Source organism: Aricia agestis, chromosome Z (genome assembly GCF_905147365.1).
Source record: "Aricia agestis chromosome Z, ilAriAges1.1, whole genome shotgun sequence".
Lineage (NCBI taxonomy): Eukaryota > Metazoa > Arthropoda > Insecta > Lepidoptera > Lycaenidae > Aricia > Aricia agestis.
The window spans coordinates 16961759-16983354 of NC_056428.1; the positions used below are offsets into that span (position 1 = coordinate 16961759).

The 21596-nt window shown below is 32.5% G+C and overlaps 1 protein-coding gene across 1 annotated transcript in view; it reads left to right on the top strand.

Moving 5' to 3' along the window:
* The first annotated feature begins 9153 nt into the window (after positions 1-9153).
* LOC121738796 (CYFIP-related Rac1 interactor A) overlaps positions 9154-21596 on the top strand; it is an 86956-nt gene continuing 74513 nt past the window's right edge. The window contains exon 1 of the mRNA XM_042131042.1: positions 9154-9715. Coding sequence (XP_041986976.1) covers positions 9401-9715 — 315 coding nt within the window. The 5' untranslated portion in view covers positions 9154-9400. The remainder of the gene's footprint in view (positions 9716-21596) is intronic.

Sequence of the window (21596 nt, forward strand, 5' to 3'; positions counted from 1 at the left end):
AACCATTGTTTTATTAACGCGTCTTTGCGCCTTTGTCGACTGAGTCGCAATGTCCGCATGGGATTTCTAGGAACCGGTCATAAAGGGTTCATAAAAAAAGTCGCTACACCTGAAATCGTCGCTACATCCGAAGTCGCTATTTCCGAAAGAATTGCTCTCTTGCGAAAGTATGCTTTAAATTCAAGGGGCGTAAGTTTGGCGTCGCTATAAGCAAAATGACGTTACAACCGAAGTCGTTACTAACGAAATCCACTGTATATATATTGGCATTATTGAAACCAAAGTTACGAGGGTTCAAAAATACGACGAAACGTTTCGAGAAAAGGTAGGTAGTGCCCTTGCGCGCTTCGCTTGGCTCATCTTGGCGGGGGCACTCCCGTGCCCCCAGATATATATACGTCTTGTCAATTATTGTCATAAGTACATACTAAATTGCATACATACAATAGGTACACCGTACACATACTTTTTTTCTCCAAGAATGTCAAAAACTCGTAAATCGTAATAATTAAAAGATGTTTAAGAACATCACTGGATCGTCCAGCAGAAATTGAGTTTTTGTACGACTCGCATTTTTAATTTAAGTAAGTACTTATTTATTTATTTACTTATTTAAATCAGGCATCTTAGCATATTTGATCGAAGATCTTAGCTCATATTATAAATAAGTATGTACCTTATAGACGATAGGTTCTCAACGTGGGCGATAACGCTCCCCTGTGGGCGTTTGAGACTTTCGGGGGGGCAGTAGAAGACTAAGAGAAAATTAGAGGGCATTGAGATGGCGCAAATGGGGCGTGGGTAGATTAAAAAATATAGTCTTTAAAGGCAAAGATACACGCTAATCACGTACTAAAGTAAATTAAAAATTAATATCGTTTAATTTTTGTTATTGTAGGTAAGTATTGTAATCATTTTCATCACGTGTGCACGTATTATATAGGTATGCAAAATATTGCTCAATGTCACTAAGCAGTAAGCATGCGTTTTAATTACTCCCATTGAAACATTCTTCTTTCATTCTTCATTTTAAACTCAGAAATAGGATAGGGGTAATATTATAATATCTTACGACTATAATATTATAATATCTTACGATTAATTATAATCGTGGCAATTATAGCTGTTTTAAATACGCAACCGATGGTAAGTAAAAAAAAAAAATTATAAACAAAAAACTTTTTGAAAAAAATCTTTTATTTAAATAGTCTTAAAAGAAGAAAATAAATTTCTCCTTAAAATTTTTAACTATGAAGTTATAATCCTCAATAAGTATATTAAGTATACAATTTGCATGATAATAAAAGCTTGTCGCGCGATTTGTAAATAAACTAGTACCAATTTATTTAACTACCTATATAACTGAGTAAATTGATATTTTATTTTTATTTTAATAAATTTATCAAATATTGCAGAAGTGCATTAAAAATAACTATTCCCCTATCTTGGATGAGCCGCCATGTTGGATGTAGAATGAAATTACATTCGTTTTCGATTTACTCTCAAAAAGCTCTTTCATTTAATATACATATTGTAGGACTGAATAGAAAATTATTATTTCACCATCTTGGATGGTCGGCCATATTGGATTTAGAGTGATGTCACATACCATATCGTGCATGGTCATTCAAAATAAACGCGTATGTAAAATTTCAGCTCAATCGGTTAAATATCTACCTTAAAATTGAGTTTCAAAATTCCACCGTAACATACATACTTACATACATACAGAGTAAGTTAAATAAAAGCTTTTAACTTTTAATAATAATAATAATTAAAATGGGGGGCTCTAGAAAAAAACATGTTCTCAAAGTGGGCGGTGAGCAAAATAAGCAATGATATTCTTTGTATTTTAGAAACTCATTGAAAATAAGGATAAGAAACCATAGAAACTATCTTTATAACATATAGACTGTCAAGAAAGTCATGACAGGCGGGAAAATTTTCTAAACGTAATCACGCATAAAAGGAGTATTTTTTTCTTTGTATTTTCACAGAGAACGCTTATTACATTTTAAATATTGTCACCTTGCATATTTTTATCTCGAATTAATAAAATTCTCATATATTTTATTTTATTTATAAAATTTCCCGCCTGTCATGACTTTTTTGACAGACTATACATATAGTCCGTCAAGAAAGTGAAGAAATTAAAAAGTGGCAACATCGTATTGTCATCCCTTTTTTCTTATAATATCGTTTTCGGCATCTGAACTGCCCCGGGGCAGGATGGGCCGAAGAGATACGGAAACATCCGAAGTTTAAATGAAGAACATAAACTTCAGTAGTAATGTAATACGTATAGTCGGTCAAGAAAGTGCAGAAATTAAAAAGTGGCAACATCGTAGTTTGATTGATTTGAAAGGAATGACACTAGGATGTTGCCACTTTTTAATTTCTTCACTTTCTTGACAGACTATACATAATATTTTTGGGATTAGGACTTAAAATAAAAATGTTAAGTCCCAAAGGCAGGGCAGCTACAGCTCGAGAAGTTCTGTAACTGTACTTAATAACTTAATATAATTCTCGTTCTTTATTTTTTCTCGCCATTTTGCGAACGTCGCCGTCTGCCTGCTATCGCTGCTGAATCGAGCACAGTATACAAATTACTTGGCATCGAGACTGTCGTTTGCGAGGTTAGGTTAGGTTACGTAGACGGTTGCAAACAAGTTGCAAACCAACCCTTCTACCAGTGGTTTCAAACGCAGGCCTCGCTACCAAAGGCGTTTCAAGGTCAAACTAAATTTGGCATAAAACAACTATCTACATCACGGTTCCAAACTTCAATTTTAAACCGCCGTTTTAAACCGTGTATCAGGCGCTGTAATTCGTCCCGTTTAAAAAAATAAACTACCACAAGTGTTACCAGTGAAGTAACAAAATTATACTAAAACAGGTAAAACTACCTAAATAAATAAAATGCGTTTAATAATTTGAATACTACACTATATATTTATTATTATTGCGTGTTATGTTTATTTTTGTTTTTCTCTAATTATTTTTAAAACTTAACGTGAAATAATAAAAACAGTATCTAATTTAACGATTGTTTTAGGGATTTATAATATGCTTATTATTTACAAGTGTGTGATATGAAATACTGAAATTGAAACTAATCAAAATTGATTGATTATAACCTAAGCTAAGACGGATCTTTACACCAAATAAATTAAGACTTCGATTTAGTAAATGTAGATAATATAGATGTTATTTGTATTAGGTCATTATTAATAATAATTAATTGTTGTATAATGAACAATGTCATAATCACTGAGTGTCAGGCGACTGGTGTACTTATGTGCTCTTAAATTATAAGCACACATAATGAGTTTTAGTTCTTAAATTTTTAATAAATTCACTAAGTTAATATAATAATTACTTAAGAAAACCCTTTTATGATAACATAAAATAACCTAAAGTCTGTGAGCAACATGCAGAACTCTTTGATGCTCGTAACATATTTGCCTCAATTTACAAATTGATAAATAACTTTTAACTTCCTATCATGTTATATTCTAGTCATCAAGTTCGTATTAATTTTCAAAATAGAACTACTTACTTTGATACACAGAAATACTATTAGGTTAGAGATTTGTAATTGAATTTTTTATCAAATGTTTTATTCAAATATTATATCTGAAGGAAACTGTTACTGTTTATTCCTTTTATATTTACCTACTTTATACCTTTGTTATTTTGATATATTTTTGCTTTACAATAACTTTTAATTTGAGTTATTTACATATCGCAAGCGTTTTTGTATCGCGAGTAAAAACGCGTTATAATACGAAATTAATGTAAGGTAGTTATTAAATGGATCACTGTGACTTATGTGTTTTCTTTAATGTTAGAATTTAGTGAGAAAATGTATGTTTAAAGAAAAATTTAAAAAACGCGGGACACTCGGCGTTCGTTTTTTATTTCTAGTCCTAATGTGTTTAAATTACCTGGTCTTATTTCTAAAACATTTTAGTCTATAGATTTAAGCAGTGTTTACTTAACATTTAAGTATAAATGGAGCATTTTTTTTACTTATTTTCAGTAAGTACTTAAGTATTTAATTCTCACAAAATTAATTGATACAAACTTAATATTTTGTTTGAATATAAAACTTCAGATAAAATACAACAGAGCCTAACAGGCTTAGCCTTAAAACCAAAATGTTAATACTTATAAAGATGTAAATTTTAACGAATGTTAGACTGATCTTAAAAGTATATGACAAGGTATAAAATAGGTTTATTATAATATTTTATTTTATTTATAGCGGTATTGTTTTATACCATGTGATATTAACTTCAATCTGTCCACATTGTCTATATAATATCTTTAAATGGAGTAATGTTTTCTACAAGAGCTTAATTTTCTTTCTTTCTCGTCAAGTTGGTTGAAATTAAAACAGTTTTTTTAAGAATATTTATTCAAATAACAATAAGATAATAAATCTATCTATATTTCGTCATATTTTGACTGTCATAGAAAATTATATTATATTTTATGTTTATATAGTACGAAAGTGTGAGTTTTCAAGCAGTCTGAGCATGCAGGTATGAAGACATTATATAGGTGGAGGTATATTATATTAACGCATTAACTCGTTAATCCGTTAATCGTTAATTAATGAAGATAACATTTTGATTATCGGATTAACTTTTAAGTTAACTTTTAAAAATATTAACGGACTCGTTAACTTCCGTTAATATGCAGAAGTCCGTTAATCGTTAATCCAATGCTTACTATTTACCGCACGGCACCGCGGCGCGGCGCGAAAACAGAGCCCGTACCACGAAACCATTTTGAGACTCAAACAATCGTACGAGAATGTTGCGTCCTACTCTAACAAACGTGAAATGACGTTGTTAGAGAAGGATGCGGCATTCTCAGGTTCAGACAGTAATAGTATGAAACGACTATTGCCGGGCGGGTGGGCAACGCGGCGCCGCGGCACGGCAAAACAGCGAGTGAAACAAAAACAATACTAGATACATTTTCAGCCGCGTGCGAGTGAGAAGAGATTTGTTTCGTTTAATCATTTCATTACACAGCGCCGGTGCTAATAGAGTTAATAGTGATTTGTATATTGTTATTATAAATCATTTGCATGTTGAAAGAAGAGTGCAGTGTAATTTAGTTAGGTAGAATACAATAATTATAAAATTATTTTATTTTGTCCCTAACCTGTTAACTTCCAGAACCTAAACCAACAGGTTTTGTATATATACACTAATGGCACGTTTACTCAGCCCTTGCCACTGCTCCTGCCGCTGTCGGAAATATTGCCTCAAATACTTTTGCGGCATTATAGAGGCGAGTGGGTGGTCAAACTCAGCCCTCATACTCTTTTACGTAACGACTCGCAACGATGGCGGATATCGAAACTGTTGCGGCGACAGCATTATGTCTGCTGAGTATATATAACTATATGCATATTTTAAAAATAAATCAAAACGATCGAACGAATCGAAGACGCCGTCGTCGTAGTAAAAGGAAATTGTGGATGAGGGAAATTCATAGAAATAGAACACCGTAACTACCTATTACTACAAATTCTACATGTTTAGTCCATTATTTTAAGTTGGCGCATTGACCAGTCACAAAAAATTGTGTATCTTTTCGTGTAGTACGTATAGTCTATTTTAAAAAAGCGAGATATATGAGCAAGAGAGCTGAATGTAAACACTCACTCGCGCTCGCGCTGCCCGTCCTTTGACTTCCGCCCGAAAAACCGACACTCGAGGGAGCGCCGGGCAATGACAGCGGCATGAGCAGTGGCAGCGCGAGTCACCTATTTACATATTCACGCTGCCCACTTCCCTCCCCACTTCCCTGTCCAACAGGGCTGAGTGTAAATGTAGTATGACACAATGATAATATAATTGTGTTAGTGTACATACAAAATAAGTCATAACAAGGTCATATTACACATATTAACGGATTAACGATTAACGTTAACTTGCGTTAATTCATCCGAAATGCAACGCTTTAACGTTTAACGAAGCTAACTTTTTTATTAATGGATTAACGATTAACGAAGTTAACTATTTGATTAACGGTGCCCAGCTATGATTATATAATATTATATAGTTTTACTAATATACAAACTAAAAATACACATTTGAAAACTCCTTATTACCCGTTTTATTACATCTTTATTTCTGCTACTTTTTTCAAAAATAAATATATAAATAGATTTAAAATTTATTATTTCCATTAGATAACCAAGCTATATTATTATCTCCATACCTAATAACCTATCAATAAAGTAGAGAAAATTTCGATGTAATCAATTTTACAAACATAATTAAAATTTGACCTAAGTATACTATATTATATTTTACTCCTCCAAGCCATGCATATTACATATTGTATGCTTTTAACTATGGTAAAATTATTTATCCATAGTCTATACCTATTTAAACTAAAAATCTTGTAGCCGTATTAAGCAATTATTAAAATATCATCTTTTGTTCTAATTTTTTATTTAAGGGTCTTAGGTCTGCATACACTTTATAGTATTTTTACGAATTGATATCCTAAGGTATATTATAATTAATGTTAATTTATTGTATTATTAGGTGTAATAAAATTTTCAGTTACTTACTAAAATTTTCGTGTTAAGTATAGATGTAGCACTACAATAATTATATTTTACCTCAGTTTTGCTCACAGTATGCTTGAATGAAATTGATTAGCTAATTTAATAAGTACCTAGTTAATACGTATGTATCAGAGATAATTTTGTAAATAGAATAATGAATTTTATTTGTAAAATAAAAATACAATCGTAATATAAATGGCATTGTGTCGATGTTATATACATTTAGGGAGAAATAAATAAATGACGCCTGATCACTAATGTTTTACTGAAAATTCCTGATTTTCAATTAAAAAAAATTCAAATACAAAAATCTTTATTGACCATAATAATTTTTACAAACATTTTGACAAATAATGGTCCCATTAAGGCGAGGCCTGTCCTATGGAGGAGTTTAACAGAGTACAGTTAAAGTATTGCGGCTAACAACAACAGAAACAAAAATAAACAATATACATAAAGAAAACAAACAAACAAAATATCAAATCATCCTTATTCTTAATAAAATATTATATAAATGTGTAAAATGTGTGTCGGTGTGTGTGTGTGTGTGTGTGTGTGTGTGTGTGTGTGTGTGCGTGTGTGTGTGTGTGTGCGCGCATGCTCGCGCGTTATTTGTACATTTTTATTATATTTTCAGCTTTGGCGTTTGACCAGGACAACAGTGTAATAACTTTTTTCTTTTATGTACAGAGTATAATTTCAAATCAAACAGATTTACAAGTCTATTATAGACGTGAGGAGACAGAAAATATAGGCGAAAAAAGTGGATACAGTGACAATATTAGGGACTTAAAAATTCTTTTGCTAAGCATTTGGTCATAAGTATGTTTACATTTAACTATAGATTTATGTACTGCTTCAAACACTCTTACTAGATAAAGTTTTCTAACGCTAAGGAGCTTCTCCAATGCTAGTTTCAGTACTACGCTCTGCGCTCTTTCCAGTGGAAGAAGAGTAGAGGATGAATAGCCTCCCCAAGCCAGGCAATAATTGATATCCGATTGGCATAGAGCCAAGTAGATAGCTTTGAGGGTTTAACCATCAACCACACCTCGTAAGTTCCTCATGACGGCCATTAATTTTCTAACACGTTTCTGTTGTGTGCTGTTTGAAGATCATTTTGTGGTCCAGGATAACACCTAGGCAACGGATGGATTCACTGCGCTGGATAGCAGAACAATTGCAGTTGATATTCTGAACAGGATAAGTACACATTGAGGAATGGATTTTTAAATCACTAAGCGAGGACGGGCGGAGGCAGCATTTTTGTGAAAAGAAAGAAAATGATGGTTTTGGAGGTATTAAGGGAGAGCAGATTCAAGTTTAACCAGTTAGATGTAGCCGCCATGCTATCTTCAGCTTTCTTGCGGACTTGCTCCCATGTTGCATCATAAAAAATAACGGCTGTGTCATCTGCGTAACATTGAAGTTTTGCGTTTTTAAGGGATAGGTTTGCTATATCAATAATATAAAAAGAAAAAACGAGGGACCCATTATGCTTCCTTAAGGTATGCCATATCGAACAAAACACATGTTACTTTTAAGTCCGCTAATTTTAATGATTGATTTCTATTAGACAGATAACTTTTGAACCAATTCAACTAATTGCCTCTTATGCCGTAGCATTCCAGATTTTTTAACAAAATAGGGATCGAAAGAGAGTCGAATGCCTTGGCATTTGGCAAGGTCGAGGAAGACTCCAAGTTCCAACACATTTATGCCCATTATCGAAATTATTAACAACTGAGTCTGTAAGTAAAGTCACAGCATCTTCTGTGGATTTTCCCTGTCTGAAAAATGTTGTCTACATATTGTTTACTCGATGTTTGATGGTTTGTCGACTCTCTATCTATTATATATTGACCCTAACATGAAATTAATTTTTTCTCGTGTAGATCTGTCGTCAAAATTAGCAAACCCTAACATGACAACTCATGACAAAACATTTTTATCGAGTTTTGTCGAGATTTTGACATTATGAGAAGAGTAGTTTTTAACTACACTCAAGAGATATCTCGTTGGCCACATGCTAGAGCCTAGACACACTGGTCTAGCGTCGATAAATGACATAAACTAGACTAGAAATTCTCATATTTAACTTTCAAAAATATTTTTTTGTTACAAAGTTACTTAAAAATACGGTACAATACCTTAGAGGCCCGTTTTGCTGGACGTCTTAATAGTAAGAAAAAAAAATTATATATATGTAGTTCGAAAACGCGCTATTTCTCTGGGCTAAAATCTATGTGGAAAAGTAGGTATCATACAAAAAACTAATTACTATAAACCGTTAACGAAATATTTATTTTTTAAAGGATTTTTAGATAAATTATTAATTGAACATTTTAAATACATTTTATTATAATGTAATCAGTATGTAATCTACTCGTGCTTTTTACCTTAATTTATTTTAAGCTTGTGATTCTGGCAACATTTTTCAGATCTGTCATGAAGTATTGTCATTTGTCAGTTCTGTGATTGGTTCTGTGGTCAGTTCGCACTTCGCAGTTCGCAGTTCGCACTCATATCTCTGTGCTCACATCCAACTCACATCTGTCAAATTAGTGGCGACTGGCGGAGCGAAAAGTGTCATAGTTGGACGTATTCCAGTTTATTTTGTGGTTAATTTTAATCAATTAAGTGTTTTTTTTTCGATTTGTAGTTGTGTATTTATTACCATAAATATTAATACAAACTGAAAATCACCGTATCGATTTAGGACTAAACCGTTTCGGGCGATGCAGCATCTGCCCTCCGGGAGGTACAGTTGAATTTTAATCGCGCTTCCATTCCGATAACATGGGGAAACTACTCAGTCTGCTGGCCAGGGATGACTCAAACTGTTGTTCCTCGCCGAGATACGACATATTTTTGGATTTCGAGAACGCCGCCCCGACGGAAACGGAGCGCGAGGTTTACGAGGAGGTACAGAGAGTTCTGCTAGAGTCGGACGAGATATTACGAGAGATACAGTGCTACAAAGATGCAGGGAAGGAGATTAAGGAGGCGATCGCCGACCCGTCGGATATAACGCAGGAGCGGGCCTGGCGCGCCGTCAGACCCCTCGTGGACAAACTACAGAGGTCTTACAACCATTCACTGGAACTGCAACGCGTGAGTAGCTTTAAAATGTATTATATTAATAGTTTAAAACCTTCGACAAGGAACAAGATATTTAAGATATTTACCTAAAACTTGAGACGAGGACTTCATACCTTGATAGTTTGAATCGCAGACACAATATATTTTCAATAATTGTTATGCGACAGCCGGGTGCCGCTTGGGGATTGATGGGTTAATATGATTTTTTTTAATGTGTCTCGGTTTTCACCATATTTCTGTGTGTTATGTTCAATAGGTATATTTCCATAATTATCGCAACTACATTTATCAAAATATGTTAAGGAAATTCATTTAATACCAATACAGGAAATAATACTACATTAATAACCATTGAGATGTAAATAACAATGTTTATTACGTACAAACAGGGTCTCATTCTTTAAAACACAATAATTAATCTTGGCAACAATATGCAATATCACTTTAAATATTCCATAAGGACGCTATCAAATTTTTTACAAATATCAGCGATTTTCAGGTACCATTTTAAAGAATTAGGAGGCACACTGCAAGGATATTTTGGTTTCATATGAAAGATAATATATTCATCTCCACATCTACACTATAAAAATTTTATAGCCGCATACCAAATTTTCACATAAATACGTTTCAACCATCAGAATAATCACAAAATATAAAAAAAAAGGGTTTGGTTAGGTACCATTATAGCTAAATACACTGAACTAATGAAAATAAATATACAAAAAAATTGTTGCTTATTTAGTCCCCTATACGAATAGCTAAATATTTTATATAAAAATAAATAACATTTCCATTTAAATAAGAAACGCTCTCAAATTTCTTCATACATTTTCGCCCTATCAAGAAAGCGTCAAGCGTCGTAACGGCCACTGTACAAGGCGTGCTTATATTGAATGTTATTTTAATGTCCTTAACGTCAATATTCGTACTGACCTGCCAAAATTTGTCACAATTTTTGTGATAGCGTCCTTAATGGCAAAACAATTTAACTGATTGTTTTGCCATATAAATTATTACTACTATCAGTATAAAAAGTAGATAAAAACCTATTCTAAGGCCTAACAAATGTATATTCAAAATTTCATTAAAATTGGTTGAGCCATTTTGGAGAAGTTCACTGTGATAAGAGAATTTTATATTATATTGAAAGATTTTGCCTTTTTTTGATTTGTCCGTCACTATATTTTCTCCTCTTAATAAAAAATACTGTTATTAGGAGGATGTTTGCATTGATGCTTAGGGCCTGTTTCACCACTTTCTGATAAAGTGCCGAATAGGCTATTCAGAACTTTTTTGACAGATTCTCCATACTAGATCTGTCAAGTTAATTGCTGAATAGCCTATTCGTCACTTATCAGGAAGTGGTGAAAGAGGCCCTTAGTTTCACATGATAGCGCTCAAGATAGGTGTTTGTTAGTCTTGCGCCTGTTATACTTCCTGTATTGTCAGTTTTCTTTTTTATGCTCTAGTTAGAATGCATCGCATGTTACAACAGAGATCTTAAATGAATATCTGGTTCGATACACATAAAATAAATAGTTAAAATGTTAATTTCGTTTTGAATATGGGGCGATTCCGCTAGAGACGACCCTCAACACGAATTTTTAAAGTGTAGCATTTGTTACATTTTTTTATTGAACTAGCTGACCCGGCGAACTTCGTATCGCCTAACAGTCGATTATTTAACTTTTGTATAGAAAAGTATTGTTTTTAGACTTTTTCAGGAAATTTAATTTTTTTTTAGAATTTTTCTCTCCGTTAGAACCATCCTCGTACTTCAAGGAATATTTAAAAAAAAGAATTAGCGAAATCGGTCCAACCGTTCTCGAGTTTTGCGCTTAGCAACACATTCAGCGACTCATTTTTATATTATAGATTATAAATAAAATGATGTATATTTACTAGCAAAAGAACTTTTATGAATAAAAATTGTAATTTGAATGATTTAGAGCATTTTGAAGTGATATCGTCTAACGGCGCGAGAAAAACTGCTTATGCCACACATGATCATTTTTACTCTAAATCACTATCTCGAAGTTGAATTTCATTACATAATATGTATAACATAAGTTTCTATTTCGGTGCAAAAAAAAACAACAATTTTGAAATAGTTCTCAAACATTATTAAAGGAAAATTGCCATGGTTGCACCCGCGATAAAAAAGGTACAAAAGTTTAGTTTTCTCGCTAAAATATGTTGTTAATAATTTAAAACTTTGCAAAAGTAATGAGAAATGTGAGGGAAATTAGAATTTATCATTGGAACAAACTATTTTATTATTTTTAATAAAAAAACAGAACGCGATCGAAGCTGTACAATTGGAAATGCAACAAATTATTTTTTGACTATTGTAGTGATTTTCGTCTTATTGCATATTATTAAGGTAAACAATAACGTTAGATTATATTTGTTATTAATACTTTACATGTAACAAGATTTATAAAAATTTGAATAGAGTCACATCGTCTTTTATATTTTTCGAAATATTTCATGTATTACTTAGCAGATGTTTCAAAATGATGATTAATATTCTTTTATTTTTAAATGTTTTAGTAGAAATACTACAAATGACAGGAAAAATCATAAATATTTAATAATTTTCTTTGAAAAAAATATTTTTACTTATAATTCTCCCCTATTCTTTTAAATTATAAATATTAATTTTGAATTAAAGGTGTGCTGTAGTTCGGTTTTATAACAATACATCAAAAAAGGTTTGCTTAAGTTGCATTATTTAATTGTTTTTAGTGATTTAGATGATTTCTTTTCTCAGATCGATAAATGACTAATAATTAAAAAATAATAAAATTTTAAATAGTATTATTACAATTTACTAATAATATTATGTATTGCATATCAAAAATGTAGAAATCAGTCGCAGACTTATGAATAAATTCAATTTCTTTAGACTCGTTGCGCCCGCGATATTTTGATGTTGCACCCGTGATCCCGAAAATTGTTAATAATTCCTAGTACTAATTACTTAAATTAATTGTATCTAGGTAAATCAAACAAATTACTAAAAGTTCCACAATTAGCAGTATTCTCAAATGAACTCGTCCGAGTTCTTAATAGAGGACCAATTTGGTTGCACCCGCGATAGTACTTCAAACATGTTTTGTGGCTTTTCTTAGATTTAATTTTAGTTTTCATTTACAATTTATAATTGAACTAGTTAAAAGGTATCATTTAACATTATTTAGAATAGGCTCCTTAGTTATTGATGTATAAAAGGGAAACATCTTACCCTTTATTTATCAGGTACACACAATAAAAGGGAATAAAATTATTTATAGAAGGGTGTGCAGGGATGGCCGAGCTTCAATGTTTATAACGCTGTTAAAGGTCAGTTCTGTCTATTTTCTGCCATAAGTGAACCATATTTAAGGGTAGAATAGAATATTTTCTACAACATTATAAACATTGACCACTGACATTTCTATAAAATAGAACTCAAAAGAGTCTGTAATCTTTATTCCATTCTCTGTCTAGACTCTAGAGTCTAGACGGGTTACATTAGATAGTTATTATTATACCTTTTGACAGGATATTTGAGGCCCAGACATATGTATTTTATTTGAACCTCGGGAATCATGTTTTTAGTAATATGTAATATTTACATTGTCATTTTTATCAGTTGCCTTTCCTACTATGTACAATGCTCTTATCACGTCATCAACATTAAGTGTTGAGAGATATAAAGTGTATGGTATATTGGTATCACAATCACATTCAGAACATTATATACAGCAGTTTAAAAATTGGTAACTTTTAATAAATTGTTGAAGTTAATTCTAAGCAAAAAGTATCTAAGCAATAATGTATTGCTAATAATAATAATAATGAATTGTTAATTAATAAAGGTGGAAAAATTGCATGAAAAGTGTATATTATTACTGTGAAACATGAAGTTCCACCAAGAAGTTACGGTACATTCAATATCATTATAAACAATAATGTTTCATAATATATTTTAGCTGTGTCAGTATTATTTTACTTAGTCACAAACGCTGGAAACTGATAGACATTCATATAATTCTGAAAGTTATAGATGTTATGTTATCATTCTTAAATCTTATCTCTTATCTACCACAATATATTTGCCTGTTCAATGGATGTGGAAAATTATCTCAGAAGATTGTGGAAATAATAAAAAATCAAAATCAAAAATCAAAATTGTTTTATTTCTGAATAAATTTAAAATAAATGTTTTCAGAATGTCCTACATGATGCCTACCACCGGTTCGGGAACTAACCCGGCGAGAAGAACCGGCGTAAGAAACTCGCACGGGGCCCACTTTTTTACCAAAAAAAGTGAGAAAAAAATTAATCTTTTAAAATAAAGTTTACAATTTTGTAACTAAATATTATATACAATATCCACATACATAATTGTAAGTCCTATAATAATGAAGAAGTAGCCTTGCAAGAAGCCATCCTACTCCCAAGGTGTGCCATCGTTTATGAAATCATTGACCTTATAATAGGCTTTGGCACACAAACGTTCTTTAACTACTTTTTTAAATTTATTAATGGAAAGATTTTGAATGTTTTCTGGGATTTTGTTGTAAAGGCGTATACATTGACCTTTAAAAGATTTACTGACTTTACTAAGTCTGATCACCGGCATATCTAGCTTGTGCTTATTTCTAGTATTCCTAGAGTGAATGTCACTTTTGACTTTAAATTTACTTATATTTTTTTTAACATATGTTACATTATCCAAAATGTATTGAGAAGCAACAGTTAGAATACCAATTTCTTTAAATTTATCTCTCAGAGATTCTAAAGCAGACATTTTATAAATAGAACGTATGGCTCGCTTCTGCAGCACAAATATTGTATTAATGTCGGCAGCGTTTCCCCATAAAAGGATTCCATACGACATCCTACTATGAAAATAACTAAAATATACTAATCGTGCCGTTTCTCGGTAGAAATTTCCCTAATTTTTCTGACTGCATATGCTGCAGAACTGAGCCTACCTGCAAGATTAACAATGTGAGGACCCCACTGTAATTTATTATCAAGTGTAATACCTAAGAATACAGTGTTGTCTACTAAATTCATCTTCTCATCATTTAATACTACATTGGTTTGGACTTGCCTAACACTGGGCAAAGTTAACATTTAGTTTTACTAGAATTTAAAAGTAAGTTATTAACATTAAACCAATGTACTATTTTTGAGAGAGCACTGTTTACCTCGTCGTAGTTCGACTGTTGTCGCTTCACTTTAAAAATAAGTGAAGTGTCATCAGCAAAAAGCACTATCTCATTATTATTACCCTTAACTAGATAAGGTAAGTCATTTATATAGATGAGAAAAAGAAATGGGCCTAATATAGATTCCTGTGGGACACCTAATTCTATTTTGGTTCCTTTGGACCTTTTACTATTTACCTCAACCCTTTGAGTCCTATTTTTAAGGTAAGAAGTCAAAATGCTGAGAGCAGAGTCTTTAATTCCGTAGTGGCGCAATTTCCTGATCAATGTAGCATGCTCAACACAATCGAAGGCTTTGGAGAGATCGCAAAACACACCTAAGGCATCCTGCGACTCCTCCCATGCCTCAAAAATACTGCAAAGAAGTCCTATACCAGCATCCGTTGTGGATCGACCCTTAGTAAATCCGTATTGATTATCATGTAGTAAATTATTTGAATTAAAATGTACTAGTAATTGTTTTAAAATATTTTTTTCAAATATTTTACTAAAGGTCGGGAGAATTGATATGGGCCTGAAATTCGTGGGATCCGATTTAGTTCCGGCTTTGAATAAAGGAACAATCTTGCTATGCTTTATTAAGTCAGGAAAAACACCATTTTTATACAGTCATTGAAAATCAGTGCTAAATGAGGAGCTACGATGTCAATTATTGATCTAATAATTTTTGTGGACATGCCCCAGAGATCAGCAGTATTTTTAATACTCAACAATTTAAAGGTATCAATAATATCTCTGGGGTTAATTTCTCTAAACTTAAAATTGACATCACATTCCTTTACATTGTCTCTGAGTAGGTTTTCGGCAGCTTCAGGCGAAGAATTTAAATTTTTTGTGGTTGAGACCGGAATGTCAGCAAAAAACATTTCAAAGACCGTCGCAACTTCTTGATCATTAGTAATCTTTTTATTTTCAAAGTATAGTTCAAAATCAGAGCTACGACAGGTGACATTTCCAGACTCACTAGCTATTACCTGCCATGTTGTTTTGATTTTATTTTTTAGAGTTTTTAATTTTATTTTTTATATATCGAGCTTTAGCAGCTTTACAAACTTTTCTGAAGGTTTTTGAGTAGTTTTTAACATATGCTTTAAATACTTCACTATTGTTAATACGCCTTTTATCATATAAGTCATATAATCTTTTCCTACTTATTTTTATTCCTTTTGTTGCCCAATTAATATATTTAGTTTTTTTTATAACTGTTTCTAACCGTTTTAGAAGTAAATATTGAATTAAATTGAGTTCTTATCACCTTAAATAATTTATTAAAAACTTCATCAGAGCTATGTGACCTATCCAATAAATGGATATTTGAATTTAATTTACTTCTAAATTGCTCAATACGTTTTGTGGTCACAGGAATAAACACAAGATTTTTATTCGCGTCACTGTCACATTTCATATTAAAGGAAGCTATTTGTCCATAGTGATCAGAACTTAGCTTATTAATTATTTCTTTTTTATCAGGAATAAGATTAGTAAATATGTTGTCAATACAAGTAGCTGTAGTCTCACAGACCCTTGTAGGTTCCTGAAACAAACTGTGAAGGTTATACGATTGAAATAAAGATGTGAATCTAACAGTAGTGGAGGTTAAATCTAATAAATTAATGTTAAAATCACCACATATAATAGCCTTTTTGTTAGATGCACATACTTTTGACAAAATTTGTTCCATTGTTACTTCAAAAGAATCGTGTAACCCTGATGGAGGCCTGTATACGCCCACAACGATTAGATGGCTCAGCTCTATGCACGCCACTTATATTATTCGTTCCTTAAACTTCAAATTGTTTCTGATTAAAATGAGAGAGCCTCCTCTAATGGCATTTTCTCTACTGAACGAACTTGCTATCTGGTGATCATTGAAATTGAAAATGAGTTCATTTGATCTGAACCAATGTTCACATAATATCAATGTTAAATTCCTTTAAAAATAACTCAATTTCACTTCTTTACCTACCATACCTTGTAAATTCTGATGCACCAGATTAATCAAATTACATTTATTTTTCCTCAGTTTAATTGAGTCTATCAAGTTATTGGTAGGATTTTCAACATTTAGACTTGAACTTAATTCATTTGTGCAAGAGATGTCCTCCATTGTCTTATTATCTAATTTAAATAAATATTTGGAACATATTCCAAATCGTTAACACTATGACTAATATTCTGCTCAATAAAAGCAGTAGTCGGGGAAGCCAAAAACTTGGCTGGGTTTATATATAAAAAGATAAATAGCAACGTGGCTATACGTCGTTTATAAAAATTAGATAAGAAGAACTTATCTTTTTTCATTGTGGATACCTTAAAATCTAAATTATTGATATCTATAACCTGACATTCCTTATGTGAGTCATTCAAAATTATGCAATTATTATTTACAGCAGTATACAAAAGGCTGTTCAGCTGATATCTAGCAAAATTTTCTTTATTATCTCTCTTTGGCAACATTTGTATATAAGGAAAAGTAAACAAGATTACTTTTTTAAGATTTTCAATACTAAATCTCTGGTCCAAAAATTCAGTCATCTGTTTCCTATTTACCTTTCCTTTCCTCCCAACTAAAAGTATTAATGTAGTATTCGGACAATAACTCATAGTTAAGGCCTTTTTTGAAATTTCACTGTATGTAGCTCCGGGCATACAAAAATTAGAGATAGATTGTCCGATACACATTCTATTCAAATATACACCCAAATCTTTACCTAACTCGTCACTGAACAAAGTAATGTGTGTTGGGCATTCAGTATGCACCTTCTGACTGGAACATATATCTGCTACTTTATTTAAGACAGAGACATCTGTTTTATTTGAGAAGCCGTTGACCCTCAATAGAGAGTAAACCCGCTCCTCATTGTAATGAGTTACTTCGAGCAGATCATTCATAGCTGATATATGCCCCTGCATATCTTGCTGTGACAATTCATATTTCTTTTTCAAATTATCCAAGGAGTCGAGGAGTATTGAAATTTCGGCCTGAAGGTTCCATACATCGGCCTCATAGCTACATTTAAATTCCTCTAAGTCAATTTTACAATTTAGCAAATTATTATTCAATTTTTGGTTGTCTTTAGCAAGTTTTGATAAGTTATTTATACATTTTTTATTTTTCAGTGACAGTTTACAGTATTGTTTGATGCACTTTCTGATTTTAATGTATTTCTTAATTTTTTTCTTACTATTCATTTTACACAGTGGTAATGTATCGTCACCGGTCAAATCAATAGTAGAAATGTCAACGTTACATGATTTTCTGTTAGAATCAAACTTATTTTTGTTACAAATGAGTTCATCAAATAAAGTTTGTTTGGGTGGCACTTTGAACATGGATTTGTTCTTCAAGCTTTAAAATATAGTCCTCAGGATTATTCAGTTTGATTTTCAAGTTAGCCGAGTTCTTAAGAGTGTATTCATACTCCTCCCTGCATTAGTCGAAGCCGTTGACGATGCTCTGTAGTTCCATGTTTTGTTTCTGAATGTCATCAAAGTCCAAGCTTAATTTGTTAAGTTCTAATTTTAACTCTTTATTCTTTTGTTATACAGATAGCATTTCCTTTTCATTATCGTCTCTCTCCCTTAACAGCATTTGGCATTGGTCCTTATATTGTTTTAGTTCTGCGAGGGCCACACGAAGTTGCTCCTCAGTACGGCGGGCCACGGCTGAGCGAGTCATCATTTTGCTGTCCATTCCCGAGCACTGAAATTGGGTTTTTTGTATGTTAGGCTTAAACGACTTTGGTAGTTAATATTGCAAGTCACCTTTTACTTTATAAGCAAAATTCAGCCTCAATATTTTAATGTAAGTAATTTAATTTATGTACAGTTACAAAGGAAATGGAAAGACTAAGCAAAATGATAAGAAAGGAATAGAATTGAAATTGAGAATTACTAATAAACAAAGAAACAAAGAACAAAGTGCGGAAGACAGTTATATAGACAAATTGAATAGTTTATATGAATATAACTGTACAACTTTGTAAGCTTAAATTTTGAGTCTTTTTGAGGATGTCTCTTTGCTTGTTTATTGTATGTAAAGTATTTGGGGTTTATGTTTGTCTGAGCTTGTTGTTTTTATCTACAACTTCGCTTCCACGACTTGTCAAGCCAAGAGAGAAATAAACTTAGCCAAGTGTGATTGTGGACATATCTCACTGGGGTGAGAGGTGTGGAGTGGATTTATTGTTACAATTATCGTAAAAAGTGACTTAAAGATTTAAAAATAAAAGCAATACTCCCCGCGATTAAGCAGTCCTTGAGAATATTCCAGCTCCAATTATTTGAATTCGTCCAGTCGTTAACAGGTGCACTTGACTTGAATTTTATATTGCAAAATTACACAGTTTTACACAAATACTGCTAAGGGTTGAAGAGTAACAATTGTTTTAACACTTATACTTTTGTTTTTAAGTATTTACAATGCAAAATATAGCTTAAAACCTAATTAATTTGAATACACTAGTCGGGAGGTGATAATTTTACATGTATAATAATTAAGAACTGGTGTAAGAATTGTTATTCCTATAATTTAAATATTCTTTCTATTTAAAAACATATTTTACCAATGACAAAATACCAATCTGAAAGTACTGATGAAATTGACATTTAGAAGACTCCCAACTTACTGCAATACAAACAGCCGGTTTCCTTGCAAATGAACATACGGAACATTAAGTTTTTGGAGTGCTGACTGATCATTTGGTTGAACGAATGTAACATCAATGCACACCTTTATGATGTTCTGTTGGCGAGTAAAAATTTCATTCATGAAAATACGTTGTTAAAGCCCCAATACAATATGGACTAGAATCGCTGAAGCAGCAACTCCAACCATAATTTCTACTGTAACTCTATCACCTACTGCAAAAACTTTCCTTTGTCGCTTCGTGATTGTTAATGGTTCGTTGATTAAAGTATCGTAATTCGTGTGTCAGAAAGACAACAATGAGAGAATGAGATGCCACAACAATACGTGCTCCTTATTAGGCAATGTGGTACCGGATGTGATTGTATACCGAATTGGACGAGTGAGTGACGAACAACAATGCTGCAGATTACTAAATAGTTGATACCATCGTGTATGGAGTATCGAAAAATAGTGCTGATTGTCGTTTTGATGAGTTTTTAATAAGGAATATAACGCAAAAAGGAGAGGGCGCTAGTAGCACTTACAGTAAATAATCCGACATGCTGTACACTTGAAGATCAGAATATTGACAGAAACGTTGTCAAAAGTCGAACAAAGCTTTTTGTTTACTGTCTAGTGTCTATGCCGGTGCTGCCTCTAGCATGGATGAGAATATACTCGTAGCTATCGCCTATCGCGTTACCTCAGAATTCTATTATACGTACGTACGTAATACTTACGGTAATAAACGAAATCAACAAAAAATATGTTAAAGTTAATTTTTGAGAATGCCAAAGGGTTTATAACGGTCGTTAAGCTATTCTTAATTAAAATTAGCTTCTATTTTAGGAATTGATTTCTTTGAAAGCCATTGTGAGTTGTGACCTTTTGTGTTAATTTCTGTACACATTGGACCAACGCATTGGACCAGAGCAAGCGAAAAGGCTTGGTCATAAGTTGCGAGCACAGCCACAGAATTTATAATATAAATAAATAAGGGAAGGGAATAGGGGAGGATAGGGAAGGGAATTGGGCCTCCGGTAAACTCACTCACTCGGCAAAACACAGCGCAAGCGCTGTTTCACGCCGGTTTTCTGTGAGAACGTGGTATTTCTCCGGTCGAGCCGGCCCATTCGTGCCGAAGCATGGCTCTCCCACGTATGACACGCTCTACTTTTTGTATTTAAATACCTTATTCAAATACATATTTCATTGGCCTTTTTTAATTGTTCATTTTTAGGGTTCCGTACCCAAAGGGTAAAAATGGGACCCTATTACTAAGACTTCGTTGTCTGTCCGTCTGTCTGTCCGTCTGTCTGTCCGTCTGTCTGTCCGTCTGTATGTCTCTCTCTCAAGAACCGCTATATTAATTTTAGTAGCTGTTGCCCGCAAATTCGTCCGCGTTAGCATAGTAGATCACATCTCAAGTATTATTTATTGTACAAAAATATTCAATATACAGAATTGACTTTCCTACCATTTTATTATATATTAATGTTCCGCGCGGCTTCCCATGCGTAATTTAGGAATTTCATGCAACGGTACATTTTGTAGCAAAAAATAGCCTATGTCCCTTCACGTGGTCTATTCTTCATGTTTGCCAAATAACATAAAAAATGCTCCAGTAGTTCATAAGATAATAAGCAATACCATATAATTTCCCCCGTTTTTTTCACATTTTTATCTATTTCTTCGCTCTTATTAGTCTTAGCGTGATAAAATATAACCCATAGCCTTCCTGGGCAAATGGGCTATCTAACACTGAAAGAATTTTTTGAATCGGACCAGTAGTTCCTGAGATTAGCGCGTTCAAATAAGCCCTAGATTAAAAAAAATAAAAATAATAAGCCTTTTTATATAATTTCCCACGTTTTTTCCACATTTTCCTCTATTTCTTAGTTCTAGATTATAATATTAGTATAGATTTTGTTTTCAGTATTTGTTGTTATAGCAGCAACAGAAATACACAATCTGTGAAATTTTTCAGAAGTCTAGCTATAGCGGTTTTTGAGATACAGCCTGCTGACAGACAGAC